The sequence below is a fragment of the Delphinus delphis genome, chromosome 1, assembly GCF_949987515.2.
Source record: "Delphinus delphis chromosome 1, mDelDel1.2, whole genome shotgun sequence".
NCBI classification, from domain to species: domain Eukaryota; kingdom Metazoa; phylum Chordata; class Mammalia; order Artiodactyla; family Delphinidae; genus Delphinus; species Delphinus delphis.
In genome coordinates, this window is record NC_082683.1 from 85,496,069 (window position 1) to 85,515,506 (window position 19,438).

Here is a 19,438-nt window from a genome sequence, read left to right on the forward strand (position 1 = left end):
TTATTGTTGACTTTAAAATATACAGTGTTAGTTGAGAGGTAAAAATGGAAGGCAGGTTGTAAGAAGAATCTGGTGATGAGAAAAATGTGGTAGCAAGTGTAGAACATTTTAAAAAATATATATCCTTTCATGGATAAAGTTGATAAGTCATAAAAGATGCAAGCATTTCATCAATGGATGCAAGTCCTCAAAGCTGAAAAAGAACCTCATTACTGTCTCTCCTCAGAGTGATGGACAAGACAGTATTAACCTTCTCTTTAATTCAGGTTCTAATTCTTTCCTGATAATTTAATAAATTCATAGGGTTTAAAATTCAAATGTACAAAATGGTGAAAAACTCCTTCCTACACCTTCCCAAAGGCAATCTATACTATCAGATTCTATACATTTCCAGAGCACATATATTTCCAGGCATATATAAGCAGATATGTTTATATTTTACACAAACTGTAGTAGCATACTTTTCCCTTTGAACAAATATTGACCAAGGCAAGGGACATTAATTGACTTTGTCAAGCTTATCTGACTATAAAATTAGAAAGTGTCATAATTGTAGCTGAAATGTACGTTTTCTGGCACTCAGTGAATTGACTACTATTATGTCTTGAGTTTCCTAGTAAGAGAAATGGGTATGCCCTAATTTATGCAATATATTTGGTATGGTAAAAATCAAATGCAATTTTGTAATTACTTATAAGATGAATTCAGAGGTGTCAAATTAATTTTTGATTCATCTTCAATTTGAAGTATCACTTAATATATTAGCTTGAAGTCTCAATAATCATGTTCTTATTTAATGAGATTTAGGTAAGAACTTGCATTCAAAATGAAATACATTTAACAAACTTTTCAGAATGTATTTATATAAAGCAAGTAATCACCCTTAAATCTATTTTGAACACTATTTTTGAACTCTGTTTTCATAAAGTTGTGCACATCTGTATGGCATACTTGCTATAAGATTTTTTGTTTGGTGATTATGTGTAAATGTTTCATCGCCTAACCATTGCCAAATAAGATATAATTGTAAGTGTAAATGCACAAAATACTGTTTGAGTGTTTCCCTTTTAATTGGTTATTTTAATTTTTATTTCTAAATGCAAGAGCCATGAATAGTTTGTACTTTTCAAAATAGCTCCCATATGTACTTACAGAATGTATTATGTAAATCATAGTACTTTGTTAATCTATTATCTTATACCTATTACAGAAAGGTAAAATTTTTGAAATAAAAATAGCAATATGTTCAAGTGAAGAGCCAGAGTATGATACTCTTAAATAATACAAAAGAATAGGAATATCTAAAGCTATATTACGAAAGTAAAATGTATTAATTTTTTGACCATCTTTAAAAGAACACAATATTTATTTCACAAAACAATTAAAAATACAGAGCTGTTGCTTTCTACCTTGCTGAGTAACTGTTTATGTTGAAAAAGGATTATCACATTAACACTACTGACATTACACATATAGTAAATAAAATAAACCTCTGTAAGAAATTATGTTCCAAATTGTGAAATACAAATGTTTCAGAGTGCACAAAACTTGCATGAAAAAAACGTGATTAAAGCAACCAAACCCTTCTATTAGCTGCACTGAACCCCTAAAGCAATTTAGGAATTTGTTTCTTACAGACAATTAATCACATGCAGGCGTGCCAGATGAGAACTATTGATTGCCCTTTTCCAGGCTAGTGGCATTCAGACAGTAGACAGACAAATGCCCTAAGCAAGGAGAAGCATCTTTCTGCTTCTGCCTGGTGTAGCTTTTAATTGTTCTTTCCTAAAGTGTGTGACATTTTGTTGTTAATCTTTAGTGTAGAGCTTACTCCTTTCTTTTGGAGCAATACACATGTAAGTGTTATGTTTTTCACTTACCTTTACACCAAGGTCCTTCATAAGCTCAATCTCAAAATTGACTACATTATATGGTAGCCGGAACTGAGGGATTTCAGAGATACTGAAAATAAAAACGAGAAGCATTTGTGGGAAAATCACCAATTTAAAAAATGCAACATGTCTTTATTGATCAGTATTAAAGGAATAAGTATCTCTTCTGAGGGTATTTTCATATCACATAATGTGAGTGTGAGGACATCCACATTTTTATATGCATGACAGAATATGATATGGGCTTCAAGAGAAACAGTAGAAACTGATGTGGAAAATAAATAAAAACAATGAAAAACAAATAGTGAGTAGACAATTGGCCTATACTTTTAAGTTTATTACAGTATTTAGTTGACTTATTTACTAACACTTCTATAAATTCCTAAGAAAAGAAAATCTTAAAAAAACAAAAATTTGAAAGTATACAGTGTTTAACATATATATCATATATACATATATATTCTATAACTATACCTCTAGCTTGTTCAAATTCAAATCTGTAACTTTGTATTATCATGCTGTTCAGGACATTACAGAATAAGTTCTGTAATGTGATCTACAGAATATTTTTACAGTAAAACAATCTTCTATGAAAGCAATGTGTCCCAAAAGGGTTCAGTCATTAAAAAGTAATCCTACTTGATATCAGTGCTCATTGTTTTCTGTCTTCAAATACAATCACTTCAAGAGTTAATAGTTCATACATAGTATTAAAGGTAAGTTCAAATAACTTTTCAATATCTTATAGCAATAAAAAGGCTACATATGTTCATGAATATACAGCAATTCATGTAGTCATTCGTCCAACAAGCATTCATCCAACAAGCATTTACAAAGTACCAGGTACAGTGTTAGCTGCAGTGATTTAATGGTGAATTTGACCAAATTACCACTTTTAATAAGCTCTCATTCTTGTGAGCAAAGATATATAAACAGATCATTACAACAGAATGTAGTACATTCAGTGAAAGAGCTATATCCAAGCACTATAGAGATTGATTTGTAAAATAAATAAATAACTGTTGAAGATGAACTTTCTGGATCATTCAGTGCAAGGTCTTCCAAAGTGCACCTGTAGTCTTTTCATTCTTTGGTGACTTAAGAACTTGATTATTCAATTAATTTCCATACATCAATCAGCAAGGCACCATGCTCATCTCAGTGCTATAGAAAATGCAAAGTACTGAACAGTACAAAATCAAGGTCCTATATTAAAGGAGCTTTCTATCTAGTTAGGGTGTAAGATTATACATAAGAATGACTTAGGGCATAGGGTAAGAGAGAAAAACCTCCTAAGCTGATCTTTGGACAACCACGCTACCTCAGCGGTTATCATAATGCTCTGGGCACCACACAGGACTCTGCCTTTGTAGGGTAGCAGAATATGCCCCTCCAAATACGCCACTTCGGCACAGGATTATTTTGAGCTGAAGATAATTAAGAAGAAACAGATACAAGAAAAGCTCTCCGGTCCCCTATTACCTGCCAAAAAGCAGTACATAACACACATTGCAATGGTGTGTCTTCCTTTCCTGTACCAAGAAGGGCAAAACTCTTAATCACCAGGAGACAATTGTAGACCCTTACCAGCCCAAAGATGGGCACCAAGAGGAATTTACATTACAAGCTTTACTAAATAACTCTTATGTTCCATTAGTTTCCCCCATATATTAACCTCTCACAGTTTGCTGTCCCTAAAAGCATAAATCCTTTTTCCTTTGTCTTGTCACTTCTCCACAAATTTATCATTCTTTGTTAAGATGCTACATAGGGGCTTCCCTGGTGGTGAGGTGGCTGGGAGTCCGGCTGCCAATGCAGGGGACACGGGTTCAAGCCCTGGTCCGGGAAGATCCCACATGCTGTGGAGCAACAAAGCCCGTGTGCCACAACTACTGAGCCCGTGTGCCACAAGCACTGAAGCCCACGTGCCTAGAGCCCATGCTCTGCAACAAGAGAAGCCACTGCAATGAAGAGTAGCTCCACCCCCAACCGCAACTAGAGAAAGCCTGCACTCGAGACCCAACGCAGCCAAAAATAAATAAATAAAATCTATCTTTAAAAAAAAAAAAAAAAGATGGTACATAAACCTCAAGTTCTGACCCCCCTTCTCTGAATGACTCATCACTGGGTTCTCCCACATGTATGTACAATACATGTGTTAATAAACACTGTTTTTCTCCTTAATTTGTCTTATGTTAGTTTATTTCACAAGGCAACTACTGACCTAAGAGGATATTTTTTTTTCCTCCCTGTACCTTCCGAGGCTAAGGAGAAAAATTCTTAAATAGTATGGATTATATAAGTAGGCACAAAGAGACACCCAGTCTTGATAGGCCTGGGGGTCTGCAGAAGAGAGACTGAAAATGGACTAACATTGGAATCTGATGAAAGTCCTCAAAGGGCTAGACACGAAAGCAAAAATTCTAGCTAAATAAACCAACCACAGCAAGGTGAGCCTCTAAATACAGACAGATACACTGTGAGGCTGAGTACCTTCCTCTGACTTGGGCTTTTTATGGGTTCTGAATAGAAGTATACGATATGTAAGTAAAAAAAATGATGCTAGTTTAGGTCAATGGTTCTAATTTAAGATATGGCTCTGAAACAGCAGGTTAATGAAGCAGGAACAATTTTTCTATTGACCAGAAAGAAAGGAGAACACTCTCAACCTAGCAAGAAGAAACCAGAGCAAGGAGGAAGTATAACTCTGAAAGTTGAAGTAGCCAGCAGAGCAAATGGAATGCCAGGCTGCTAGGGCTTGAGCAGCTCTGCTTAGAATCACATACTGCCCTGAAAGCGTTGTAGCCCACACTTACTTAGCACATGTGTTATGAATAAATGTGTGAGAATCACATTTCCAAGCATCTTCTATAGGAAATAAGAGTAATGTGAGATACTAAAAAGAGTTAGATTTGATCATAATCAAGTAGGCAGGGGATAAGGAGGTAATTATTGATTGTTATAAACATGACACAATTATATTCACCAATGGTTGAGGTCAGCAGACAGATGGGCGACACACACACACACACACTCACACACACACACACCCTCATGGTACAACGTGACAAATATCAAATACCAAATGTGAACGAGAGTGTTTCAAAGGAGAATTAGCTTATTGCAAGATGAGATAATCAGGTGAAATGTGACATATGATCAGCTTTCAGACAAGTGAAGGCATCTCAAGATGAGGAAAATGATAAGGAAGGAGGAACAGAAGGGGGAGGAGGGGGAAAAAAGTGTACATGCTGTGTTCAGGGGACGGGCAATGGAGCAGAGGGGGTGTCAGCAGGCTTCAACAGGAACACTAACCACCCCAGATACCAGGCAAATTCCTCCTCATTTCAGAGCTCTAAATGCCGTCCATATGTGATGGCACCCACATTTTTATCCTCAAACTTAAATTCCAGAACTTTATATTCACTTGGACGTCTAATAGGTATCTCAAATTTTTTATACCCCAAACTAAACTTTGGTTCCTCCACCCCAACATACGTCCTCAGACAACTCCTTCCTATCAGCTGCTCAACCCTATACTCGTACTCTATTCTCTTACCAGCATCACACCAAGTCCAAGTGCAGGCAATAAGGAGGTACACTGTTTTCAGACGATTTAAAAAGTTATGAAACTGACAAAAATAAGCCTTTTTGTATTATCACCATGAGCAGGTAACTCTCAACAAGTCAGTGATATTCTAAACACTGTCTCCCCCCAAAAAACTCTTTGGTGGATCTAAATTCTAAATAATGGCTACAGTTGCTACAGAGTTTTAGTAATAAATGATTTTAAAATAAATATCCACATGTGTCAGGTCTATAGTCTTCTGCTCTACCAGCTGAGCTATGGAAGGTGAAGCAATTATACTCCAATAAAGATGTTAAAAAGATGTGTAACCTTTAAATAATCCCAATTTTATTACCCATTCATTAATAAACTGAGTTCTACAGAACAGTTAATATGGAGAACTCCAGTTAAACAGCAACCACTGGCACATGCTGATACACCTACAAGCATATTCCTCATTCCAATGGCCATAGGCAGCATGTGTCTCCACCCCTGCAAGACTACGTATTCCAATGTTTAAACAGTTGATCTGAGACTGATAAAATGATAACACATGAAGCAATATGAATCTACTTCAATTCTATCATTTTGTGTGACCAGAAGTTTTTAACTTGGGTTTAAACTTTAAAATAGTGAAACTGTGAACTATACCTTTAATATTGAAATTATTTTGTTTTAATTGCTAATATTTTGTGTTATGGGAGTGAATAAAAATAATTACAATCACCAATTATTACATAATTCTCTTTGAAGATTATTTTATTGTACAGACTAGAGGATAACCATATTTTAAAAATTATCTATTCCATATATCAAATGCTCTAGGGACAGCACTAAACTGCCATTTTTGAAACCCCCTCATGCATTTATAAACACCTGACATACTCTATATTTGGTTTATTGTTGCTTTATTGCCTACCCCCCCCACTACCAGAATACAAGCCCCATGAGAACAGGCACTTTGCTTTATTTACCTTTGTATCTCTAGGGCCCGAGACAATGACCAGCACATAGTAGGAGATCAATAAATATAAAAGGAAGGAAGGAAGGAAGGGAGGAAGGAGGGAAGAAGGGACAGAGAGAGATTACCCTCAAGACTGCGTATTGAGAAAGGGGATACAAGGACAGAAGATGGAATTTAATTGGAATGGTTACTTCCCAAGTTTGTTGTACTTATAAAAACAAACTTTCATTCTTCTATATGTGCTCTTTTAACAATCTAAAGTTTTGAAAGAAATCTTCCTTGTGGCCACAAATCCTTTAGTACAATCAGTGGAATGCCCAGATAACCTAAAAAAATAATCGTTCTTATATGTTCATGTTTCTTTCATCTAAATGGAATTAACCAGTAACAACCTCCTTCCATTCTTTTTAAAGCACGATGCTCATACTCCGATAGAAGTTTGCTTTAGTTTATTACGCTAAGGTACCACACTTTAAATTTGTGTTACATAACACATGTTCTCAAAATATTTTCTATGACCAAATCTATTTCACCTAAACCTCATTTCCTTATTGTGAATCCATAGGTTGTCTTTTTGTTTTGTTGATGATTTCCTTTGCTGTGCAAAAGCTTTTAAGTTTGATTAGGTCCCATTTGCTTATTTTTGTTTTTATTTCTTTTTCCTTGGGAGACTGATCTAAGAAAACATTGCTAAGATTTATGTCAGAGAATGTTTTGCCTCTGTTCTCTTCTAGGACTTTTATGGTGTCATGTCTTATATTTAGGTCTTTAAACCATTTTGAGTTTATTTTTCTATATGGCGTGAGTGTTTTAAGTTCATTGATTTACATGTAAGCTGTCCAGGTTGCCCAACATCAGTCGTTGAAGAGATTGCCTTTTCTTCATTGTATATTCTATAGAGTTCCATTTATTTTAAATAAAGCATTTATTTTAAATAAAAGTTCCATTTATTTTAAATAAAGCATCCAATTTCTAAGCTTAATATGAATTTCTGAAAATCAGATACAAAGTGAATATTTTCCATTTCAGTGTATGAATCTTCATGGGAATAAATGATTATGTGACTGAATCCTGGTTTAATAATGATGCTGATTAATAGTAAATAATAATATGGTATCTATGAGATAAACACTGCATAAATGTACATTAAAATGGAACATTTTTAGTAGACTCTAACATAATGATAATCAAATGCAAAACTTAAAGAGCTTGGAGAATGAAAATACGTGATCAGGACAGCACGTCTGTGTACACAACAAAATGAATCATCCAATATTCTGTGGAGTTTGGTTTCTCCATCTCTAATTTGCATAATTTTCACACATATATATCGCCATTAAAGGAAAGATTCACAGGGGTGAAATAAGCTTTCTTTTTTTTTTTAAAGATTTTTTTGATGTGGACCATTTTTTTAAAGTCTTTATTGAATTTGTTATAATAGTGCTTCTGTTTTATTTTTTGGTTTTTCTGGCCGTGAGGCATGTGTGATCTTAGCTCCCTGACCAGGGATTGAACCCGCACCCCCTGCATTCGAAGGTGAAGTTTTAACTGCTGGACAGCCAGGGAAGTCCTGAAATAAGCTTTCATATGATTGGTTCCTCTATTCATAAAATATTTTGCTGAGATTTCTCTTAAATTCACAGAACTAGACAGAGAAATTTTAAAATAAATATTGCTTAAAGCCAACTGCAAATTTAAAGTGAATAATGAAATCAAAATTTGAGCATTTGGAAAAAGAACACTTAAAATACCATCTGTGAGCCTGAAGTTCCTATACGATTACGAACCAACAATGTTCATAATCATTTTACCCCATCAATTTTGACACTGTGAACATGAAATAAATGTAGGCATTACCTTAAACCACCAACGTATTCTTGTTTTTCAAATATAGTGATGTCAGAGTAGCCTAATCGAGCCAAGAAGGAAGCACAACTTATACTTGCAGGCCCAGCACCCAAAAGAGCAATCTTTGCAGAATAGGCTTCAGGCATTTTTTCTGGGGGAGGCAGAAAATGACTCCTGATTTGTGGGATATTCATTGCTTTGAACACCTACGGAGAAATCAATTGGCATGGTTAACATTTTTAAGCTAATTTTTACATCCTCAAACATAGTTTTAATGTTTCCAATCCATTTGTGCTTTTAATAGAAATAAGCAGTACATTTTAAGTATTAGCATACTTAGAAGTTATACTGGGTCAAGCTGATGGCAATCTACTACGCTTGACTAACTCTTTCTCAATCTTTGAAATTCCTGTCTAAGGTCCTCTAGGAAGCATTCCTGACTCGCTTTCCCTACGCCAGCCCTGGTCCAAGTTAAATGCTCCTCCTCTAAGCTCCTGTATCATACTGTGTATGCTATTAATGAAACCATTTACCACGTGTGCCACGTTTCCATGTTAGCGGAACATTAGTTCTTGAGTCATAGAATATGTCATATATAAAAACACACACATATAACTTATTAACTATTTGTTTTAAATATTTTTAGAAACATGTTACCATTGTATAACCAGCAGTGAGCGCTCACCTGGCACATAGACATTCAGTAGATAATTTATGACATCTGCTTCTGGTTATGATAGATTAGCTTTTGAAGAATAACATTTCAAAAATACATTGGAAGCACTGGAGAGCCTCTGAAGTAAGCCTGACTAGAGGAGCCAAGATCTCAGAAAAAAGGGAACAGCAGAGAAGTGAGGTGACAGTTTAGGAGTTACTTTTCCCCTGAGGGAATTCGCCACTTCTTAGCAGAGTGAGGAATCTTGTAGATAGATGACCACGGCTCAGAAGAGACAGAAAGAGAGATTTTAGCTAATTTTCTAGGACTAGAGAGACACAGTGTTTATAAACAAAACAAATCTCTATAAAGCAGAAGGGAGCTTTCTGCACTCTGAGAGGCCAGAAGAAACAACTGGAGTACAGGAGTAGCTGAAGAAGAAAAAGTCCTAGTAAACACCTTAGCATACAGCTGAAACTTCTGGAGGGCTGTACTCTGCAAGTGGGGCAAACCAGAGGAAGACATGTAACCCAGCCTGATTTAGATGAAGGTGATAAGGTCTCACTCCTGTCTACCTCCCAAATGATAGGGTGAACCTTCTGTGGAGGATAAGTCAACTGCAACATCTACAAATTTTCATATACGAGGCCTGGCTTTTGATCAAAAAAGCCCAGGCCTCTCATTAACTAAGAACTAAGAACTGCCAATAACTCAGAAAACATAAAGATATGCATACATAATCCAGTAAGTGTAGTTATCAAAGATAGACTTTAGAATAACTATAATGAACATGTTCAAAAAATACATAAGAATGTGAACTTCACCAGGAAACTTGAATTTGTTTAAAAAAAACAGAAATTTTAGAAAAGAAAAAAATTCAAAATTAAAATTGAAAACTAAATAAATGTACTTAACAGTAATTTGAACAGGTGAGCAAAAATGGACTCATAAACTGAAGATGAGTCAGTTTTGTTCTGTTATTTGTAAATTATTATTGCACTGGATTTTCCCCCTTAGTTTTACAGTAGGGTGCATCAACCTTGGTAGTTTCTGATGAACTGAATATTTGAATGAAATTTTGTAAACTTCATCACAAACGCAACATGTTTAGAGGTCTGGCTTTAAAATTATGCTCTCGGGGTTGAGTCATGACCTCCATCATTCTCACGGTGTACAGTATTGAATAAGTGTTTTAACATCTCCATGCTTCAGTCTCCTCAAACTGTAAAGTGGGGTTAATAATATCTATCTCATAGGGCTAATATGAGGATTAAATGAGTTAATACATGTAAACCTAATCTGAGGGTTTCTCTGAATGCCAGGGCACAGTAGAATTGTACCACATAGTAGGCATCCAGCAAGATTTTGATGAATTTCAAAATTACTGAACTCCAGTGATAGTTACTCATTTCAACAAATGAGTAACACATGCAGTTCTTCCTCAGTGATACAAAAGGATGGTTATTTATAGGTTATTTGTAAGTGAATAATCTTGAGGAACATTTTAAATAGATTTCCTTGTATAATCGCCCTGTGATTTCTGACTTTTCACTCATCTGGAAAGTGCATTTCTTTCATCACTCCATATTGACTTTACTAGCATTTTCCCCATAATTTTCATATTATTTTGAGGCAAGGGAGAAATTATCCTGATTTTAAAAATGCAAAGACTGAGACACAGAGAGGGGCCATGTAATATTCCCCCAAGCTTCCTCACATTCTGGAGACAGAAACAGTATAATTTTCTAATAATTATGCAGTGCTCTCTAAATGGAAAAGGACATAACATGGTAAATGCAAAGATATTTACTGATTCTAATTGGAGAGTATCCTTTTACTCATTTAAATATTTCTTACTTTCTAAAATGGTACTTAATGGAAATAAACACAAATATTTGGTAGCTATATTTCTTCCTCAATTACTCTACTTGTTCTTATAAACCAAGCAATAGCAACTATAAATTATAGGGGAATCATGACAAAGTTTTCTTGGATATTTCAGAATATCTCCACTAGTTGAAGGGTATATTGTAAAAGGTTAGTTGTATTCAACATATCCCATAAGAGTTTTATATTTTTGCAAGTATTTAACTTGATTTTATTATAGAAAAAAACATAATTTCTGGTCGTTTCTAAAGAGATACTATTTCATCAGTTTAGGTCTAAGAGAAACCTTAAAAAAAATACATTGGTTTTCATTTTGCTGGTTTCAGTTTCTTTGAGTTAATTAATTAGCAATATGACAGTCTGGTTACCTTTTGAATGCTTAAATGGAAAGAGATTGTTATTTGTGCATCCAAAAGTAAGTTACCTCAAATTACATGCCTTCTAGGAGATGCTTCTATGTAATTTTCTTTGTAACTTGCTTCCTTTTGTGAAAGAAGTCAAAGGAAGTACTGAGTACATACTATTCACCGCACTCATCCTTAGAAAAGAAATATTCTTGGGCTGTCTGACAGTTTCTTCATCACAATTAAACAAGGGACACCAAAAGTGGGAACTGTGTTTCAAACACATGAGAAATAAGGAAAATTTCATGCTACGGCAAATTTTTAGTTATCAAAATTATTAATGCATTAGTGATTCTTAAAAAATGTTTCATTATGTTCTTATTATTAAAATAGACATTATTGTGAGACATCGCTGGCATGGTAAAAATACTGTGTAATTTGAAATCAGAATATTCTGTTCCATTAAATTTCCACCTTAATTTGGTAAATATCTTTATGTGCCCTCTATACTAGTATGAATAAGACAAACACAGACCTTCCAGTAAGTAGTTCCCTGGGTAACAGAGTACTCATATGTCTTAAATATAGAAAAATTATTACAATGCAATCTGTCCATGTGTAGGGTTCATTTTTATACATGGTGCTGTTGGAGCTGGTGAGAAAGAAATGTTATCCCAGAAGGGAAGAAAGATAACGCCTTAGCCAAATCTTAAAAAAATGACACATGTTATTGTGGAGAGGATTTCACCTCTCTAAATGTCAGCTCTAAAATTAAGAGAGTAATAATTACTTCAACAATTTATTGTGAAGATTGAATAAATCAATGATGATAACCTCCCGGGATTAATGCTTTCTCTTTATAAGGCACTCACGTAGGTGCTTAACATTTATATCTCCAGCCCTAAAAATCTTTAAAGTTAGGTATCATTGCTCATTTTATAGACAGCAGAACTGATTCCTAACTTATTATTCTACATTATAGTTCATAGTTTTATTATGATTAAACTATATGTTCTATTTGTGATTTAAGGCTACAACTGAATTGAATAGTTAAGTTGACAAAATACAATTAGAAAACATAGGTGTGTGTACTTTGGTTATGAGCAACTTTACTGATCCAAAATCATATGTAGGTTCAAACTAAATCAGTGCAAACACTCATTTGCCTTCAGAATTTGCTCATGCTGTTCTCTGTGCCTTGAATTCTCACCCACTCCCAACTTTACCATACTTGGTGAACACCTTTCAGGATTCGGTTTAAATTTCACTTTCTCAACTCAGCTTCCCCTCCCTGCTAGACTATCTGTTAGGGTTCCTAGCTACTGGCTCCCACAGTATTGTCTGACTGCCCCCTCTCCGCACTTCATTGTAATTTGCTTGCTTTATTGTCTTTCTCACTAGGCAATAAGCTCCCTGAGGGCTAGTATCATTCCTATCTTGTTCATCACTGTATCCTTAGCACCCAGACACTGCCTAGTACCTAGTTAGTCACTCAAATATGTGTTCATTGCTGGAGTTGGAAAATAAAGCTGCGAGGGGTCAGGCAATCCACGCTACAGCTTGCTGGGGACAAAAAAGAGAGCAGGGAGGCAACAGAGAGTGATGGAGACATGGCAGACTGGAGAGATCATTCCCCCATCCTATCAGCTTCAACTGATTTTTAATATGATTTTTCTAGAAACAGCAGTAATGGTTAACTACTTATAAGCAGGTCAATAAAATAATAAAAGAACAGTAATTAGAAGGCAGCCATAATTGAAATGTACTGGTTGTTATGTGATATGCCAGATAATCATTTACTAAACTATTTTCAAAGAGCCAGGTTTTCTTTGTAGATCACCATTATTTTTGCTCTCATGTTCTATTTCATTATTTTTCTATTATTTTCAGTTTCTTTCTTCTACTTTTTCCACATCTACCACCAACACATCCCTCCTCCACCTGTTTCCTCTCTCTCTAGCTTCTTGAAATGAAACCTTCTTACTTATATATAATCTTTATCTCTTCTGTTATATACACTTAACACAATAAATTTTCATGTAAAAATGGCTTCAGCTACATTTTACAGGTTGTCAATGGAAATTGTGTCATTCAGGTCTAAATATTTTATAATTTCTATTGTGATAACCTTTTTAACCCATGAGCTATTTACAAATGTGTGTTTTAAATTTGTTGCTATTACCTTCATTTTGACAATATTTTTATTTTTGATTTCTAATTTAGTTGTGTTGCAGAAAAGTGCAGTCTGTATGTATTTATTTGGAAACAATATATACATATATGTCCACACTCATATATATCTATATGCACTCACTCTATATTAGTTGGGTACAGGAACCTTTCTGGATTTATCAAATCAATCTAATAAACTTTATTCAAAAAAATCTTACAAATTTTGAGTAAGGCCATATTGTAATGTATATGTAAGTTTATGAATTTTATACTTTTAAGACATTAATTCTTCTTTTCATTAATTGTTTTTCTCTTTATTTTTACTAGTACACTTTCCCTAAAATTCCACTTTTGTTACATATGAATATGACTACACTAACTTTTTTATGGTTACTATCTTGCAAGGTATTGCTTTTTTCAACCACCTTATTTTCAAGTTATCTGATAAGGTCTTTCTCTTTTAAACATCATATAGCTGTTTGGAGTACTTATTTTTAATCCATAATAAAGTCACTTATGTTTTAATAAGTAAACTTAATAAATATTTTATTATGATTAATTATATATTTGTATGTATTTCTACTATCTGTTCTGTGTTTCCTGTTTACCATATTTTGTATTTGCTTCTCTCTCTCATTTTTTATTTTTCCTTTCCTGTCTCTCACTGGATTAAGTTTTCTACCCACCCACCCCTCTTTGATTCTATGATTTCTTAGAAGTTACAGGTGGTATTTCTATACTTTTTGTGATTACCTTTTAATTTTTAACATAGATATTTCAATGTTTTTAAAACATTGAAGAGAGATATCAAGTATCTCTCTCCTCCCAACACAAAAGGCCCTTACCACCCTTAACTGTGCTCTACCACACCCACCTCAAACACCTTCCTTGTCAATTTTATATAAAATTTTATCTCTATCTTTTTTAACACCCCAAAATGAGTTGTTATCATTACCTTACAGTCAATAATTTTATTTACAATCATATTTTTCTGGTTTATTTGCTCACCATCATTTCGTACATCTCTCTTTCATTCCAAGTTTGTCTCAGTCATGCTGAAGAATAACTTTTAGCAGTTCTTATAACAAGGTGAGTAATAAGTCACCTTAGATTTTAAATGCTTAAAATACCTTTACTCATGCTTGTATTGTTAAGGGAGAAATACAGTTCTTTATCTTAGTTCTTTATAAAAAGTGTTCTTGGCTTCTAACATCTATGGATGCTGATGAAAAGTCTGGGGTCAGTCTAAATGTTGTTTGGTTTTAAAGTAATCTGTTTTCTCTTTTTCTGAAAGCTGCTTCTTTTGAGATCTTTGGTATTTCACAATATTATAATCGTGTGTCTAATAGAGGGGCTTACATCTTTTCTTTCTTTTGGAAAATTCTCTACCATAACTGCCTTAAGGCTGCTCTTCACCAATCTCTTTCTATTCCATTTCTAAATTTAACTTTTTACTGGTATTTTTACTACAGTGAATATTTCCAATCAACTATTTTTCATACCAAATTCATTGTTTTTTTTCCATAATTTTACCTTATTTTTATGGATATTATTTTCTATTTGTTTTAAAGGTCTGATTATGGTAGTATTTGGTTTCACTAGGACAAAATCATCTATAGGTTGAGTCTTTTGATTATCACTGGCAGCATTAGCTTTTTCAATGTGGCTTTGGACTTTTTGTTCCAAACTTATTCTGAGACAAAGTTTTCTGTCTTTGCACTTACCCTCTTGCTTCTTATGTACAGTACACGATGGCCTCCACCCAGCATCACTCCTCTCCCTCTACCCCACTGCAGAAACAGGTCTCTAACTGGAAGCCCAGGGCTCCAGTCCCCAGGTGATATTTAGAGATAACACAGAAGCAAGTTACTGGGCCACTAGGCACATGCCCAAAACACTGGGGCAGAGCTCTCATTGCTTATCTTTGTAGCTTCATATAAGCCCTAGCCCTGCATCTATTTTTTTTTAAACTTTCTACCAGGGTTAGGTAAATCCAGTCCTCTATGATGCATAATGTTTTTGGTACTTATTATCCCACACCAGTCAAACTCCCCAGCAGCCCCTGATTGTTTGCTTATGCAGAGCCTAGGAGACAGTGGCCCAAGTCCCCTGTTTACTGTTGAATATTTCTATACCATTTCTGGCCCCAAAAGGTATTTATCTTCCTTGTTAGTTCAGCTATTAACTTTTCTTGTGTGCTTATTATATTTCATTTATAGTTACGCTTTGGAGCAAACGGGTATTTAAATTTTAACTCCCAGCATAATGGCTCTTACAAGTGATTCATGCTGATACACTATTACTGCTTTGTGCTACTTTATACTACTACTCATCAAATATATTTGCAAAAAAATACATATTTTTAAGTTGCTAAGATTCAAATGAATGAAAGTCCATCCTTCTACACTGTAAGGTGCCCACAAGAGTATATATATTTGAACTTATAAACAAAAATTCAAAAAACATTAATAGTAAATCTTAATAACCATGTGATTTTGGTAAATTTCAATGTTATTGCCCCAAATCTCTGAATGTATTTTTATGTGTTAAAACTCCAGATACTAATATATAGTTATAAGACAAACTAAAATGTTATGATGAAAATCATCTAACTATCTATCCATCCTGCAGGTTTAATTATTCATCATTGTGCCAGCACTGAGTATTTTTTTTTAATTTTTACTGGAGTATAGTTGCTTTACAATGTTGTGTTAGTTTCTACTGTACAGCAAAGTGAATCAGCTATATGTATACATATATCCCCTCTTTTTTGGATTTCCTTCCCATTTAGGTCACCACAGAGCACTGCGTAGAGTTCCTGTGCTATACAGTAGGTTCTCATTAGTTATCTATTTTATACATAGTATCAAGAGTGTATATATGTCAATTCCAATCTCCAAATTCATCTCACTCCCCAACCCCGCACTGAGTATGTTTAATAGATTTCTAAAGATTTTTGGAAAAGAATGTCAAATATTTACCAATATCTTTATCAAGACATTATTCCTTTCTATTAATCATTGCATTAAGACCAAAAGGAGAGACACAAATGAAGCCTCTACAGGCATTACTTGTGTTTGCATCCCCAAGAGCAGCCCTCTTGATTTCATTTATACAAACCACTGATTTTATTACTCTTTAATGCATATCTTTCATGTACTTCTTATTTCTCTCAGAAATACTTTTTTTTCTTTTCTATGAACAGTATTCACAAACTATTGATAACACTTTTTTCAAATAGAAGTGGTATGGAGAAATTTTATTCAAAGATGATACAAGTTTGGGACAATAAGGCAAGTGTGAAATGTCATCAAATCTAACAACTATTCGCTAATCCATATTCTATTTATAGATGAACTGCAAAAGGCATTAGCCATAAATATTGGTTATTATCCATAAATAGTGGTTATCATCCATTATCATGGTAATATATCTTAGATTATACTTATACACATGAACTAGCAGATCTTATTGACCAGTTTGCCAAACTGTATCATAAATGTGTTAGACTCATTCTTAAATGTACTTATAGACCAGTTATCACAAAATCAGGCTTAGGTTTTCCTAATTAATATAAAACTTTAGGTAAAAGCTTAAACTTCAGGGCTCTCAATTGCACAGGTCCCTTCCAAGGCCCTGCATTTAAATTTGTAGCACTACTTTTGTGTAATTCTTCAAAGAAGGAACCCAAAGTTTATCATCTCAGGCCCCATGAAACCTGAATACTGGCTGTATAATAATCCTTCAATGGCAAGAAGAAAAGAAAAAACAAAAGCTTCCTGGTAACATATATAAATAAAGAAAACAACTAAGCCATATGTGTTGGTCATACACAACCTATTTTAATATAGTTGCTTCATATCTAACAGAAAATGAGGTACAGTGACCTCATTTTGTGAGTTGTAAGGTACAGTGACTGAGGTATTTGTGGCTGAGTCAACAAGGTGTAACTGTGAGCCTGCAGCCAGAAAACCCAAGTTTACATTGACTTTGTATCAATGACTTATAACATTAGGCGGGACAAGTGACAGTTTGTGAAATAATGGGAATTAGATGCTTTGTACTCTGGATCTGCCTTTTATTACATGTGAACTTGTGTAAGTCTCTTGTTACTCATACAAAAAAATGAGGGTGATAACATTTACCTAGAGGGTTATTTTGAGTATCAGTCAAGTTCTAAGTAAAGTACCTAACATTGTCCAGGGCTAAAGGAGTTTGTTTAACAAACTATGATTTTCTAATCATTTTGATCCTTGGTTTCCTCATGCCCCAAATGGGAAAAACATTGGCTAGTTTACATGTCTTAATGGTTGTTTTTCAACATTTTAAAGTGAGATATTATAAAAAAGCATTGAAGTGCTATGCAAGTATGGAGTATTATGATGCTACATTTTCCCCCTACCTGATCCTATCCTTTGTACTAAGGTCTAATCATCTCCAAAACCAAATATCAAAAATTAATGAAGATTAGAGAGGGGAGACAGCAGATGCAAGAAGAACTACAATCCTGCAGCCTGTGGAACAAAAACCACATTCACAGAAAGACAGAAAAGATGAAAAGGCAGAGGGCTAAGTACCAGATGAAGGAACAAGATAAAACCCCAGAAAAACAACTAAATGAAGTGGACATAGGCAACCTTCCAGAAAAAGAATTCAGAATAATGATAGTGAAGATGATCCAGGACCTCGGAAAAAGAATGGAGGCAAAGATCAAGAAGATGCAAGAAATGTTTCACAAAGACCTAGAAGAATTAAAGAACAAACAAACAGAGATGAACAATACAATAACTGAAATGAAAACTACACTAGAAGGAATCAATAGCAGAATAACTGAGGCAGAAGAACGGATAAGTGACCTGGAAGACAGAATGGTGGAATTCACTGCTGTGAACAGAATAAAGAAAAAAGAATGAAAAGAAATGAAGACAGCCTAAGAGAACTCTGGGACAACATTAAATGCAACAACATTCACATTATAGGGGTCCCAGAAGGAGAAGAGAGAGAGAAGGGACCTGAGAAAATATTTGAAGAGATTATAGTTGAAAACTTCCCTAACATGGGAAAGAAAATAGCCACCCAAGTCCAGGAAGTGCAGAGAGTCCCATACAGGATAAACCCAAGGAGAAACACGCCAAGACACATAGTAATCAAATTGGCAAAAATTAAAGACAAAGAAAAATTATTGAAAGCAGCAAGGGAAAAATGACAAATAACATATAAGGGAACTCCCATGAGGTTAACAGCTGATTTCTCAGCAGAAACTCTACAAGCCAGAAGGGAGTGGCATAATATACTTAAAGTGATGAAAGGGAAGAATCTACAACCAAGATTACTCTACCCAGCAAGGATCTCATTCAGATTCAATGGAGAAATCAAAAGCTTTACAGACAAGCAAAAGCTAAGAGAATTCAGCACCACCAAACCAGCTCTACAACAAATACAAGGAACTTCTCTAAGTGGGAAACACAAGAAAAGAAAAGGACTTACAAAAACAAACCCAAAACAATTAAGAAAATGGTCATAGGAACATACATAACGATAATTACCTTAAAAGTGAATGGATTAAATGCTCCAACCAAAAGGCACAGGCTTGCTGAATGGACACGAAAACAAGACCCATATATGTGCTGTCTACAAGAGACCCACTTCAAAACTAGGGACACATAACAGACTGAAAGTGAGGGAATGGAAAAAGATATTCCATGCAAATGGAAATCAAAAGAAAGCTGGAGTAGAATACTCATATCAGATAAAATAGACTTTAAAATAAAGAATGTTACAAGAGACAAGGAAGGACACTACATAATGATCAAGGGATCAATCCAAGAAGATATAACAATTATAAATATATATGCACCCAACATACGAGTACCTCAATACATAAGGCAACTGCTAACAGATATAAAAGAGAAAATCGACAGTAACACAATAATAGTGGGGGACTTTAACACCTCACATACACCAATGGACAGATCATCTAAAATGAAAATAAATGAAGAAACAGAAGCTTTAAATGACATGATAGACCATGTAGATTTAATTGATATTTATAGGACATTCCACCCAAAAACAGCAGATTACACCTTCTTCTCAAGTGTGCACAGAATA

At 34.5% G+C, this 19,438-nt stretch overlaps 1 protein-coding gene across 1 annotated transcript in view; it reads right to left on the reverse strand.

The window, feature by feature from the left end:
• Positions 1-19,438, reverse strand: part of DPYD (dihydropyrimidine dehydrogenase) — an 809,439-nt gene that overhangs the window by 565,337 nt on the left and 224,664 nt on the right. Inside the window, exons 6-7 of the mRNA XM_060026070.1 lie at positions 8,282-8,478; positions 1,881-1,962 (exon numbers count right to left, since the gene is read on the reverse strand). Of these exons, the coding sequence (XP_059882053.1) occupies positions 1,881-1,962; positions 8,282-8,478 (279 nt within the window). The remainder of the gene's footprint in view (positions 1-1,880; positions 1,963-8,281; positions 8,479-19,438) is intronic.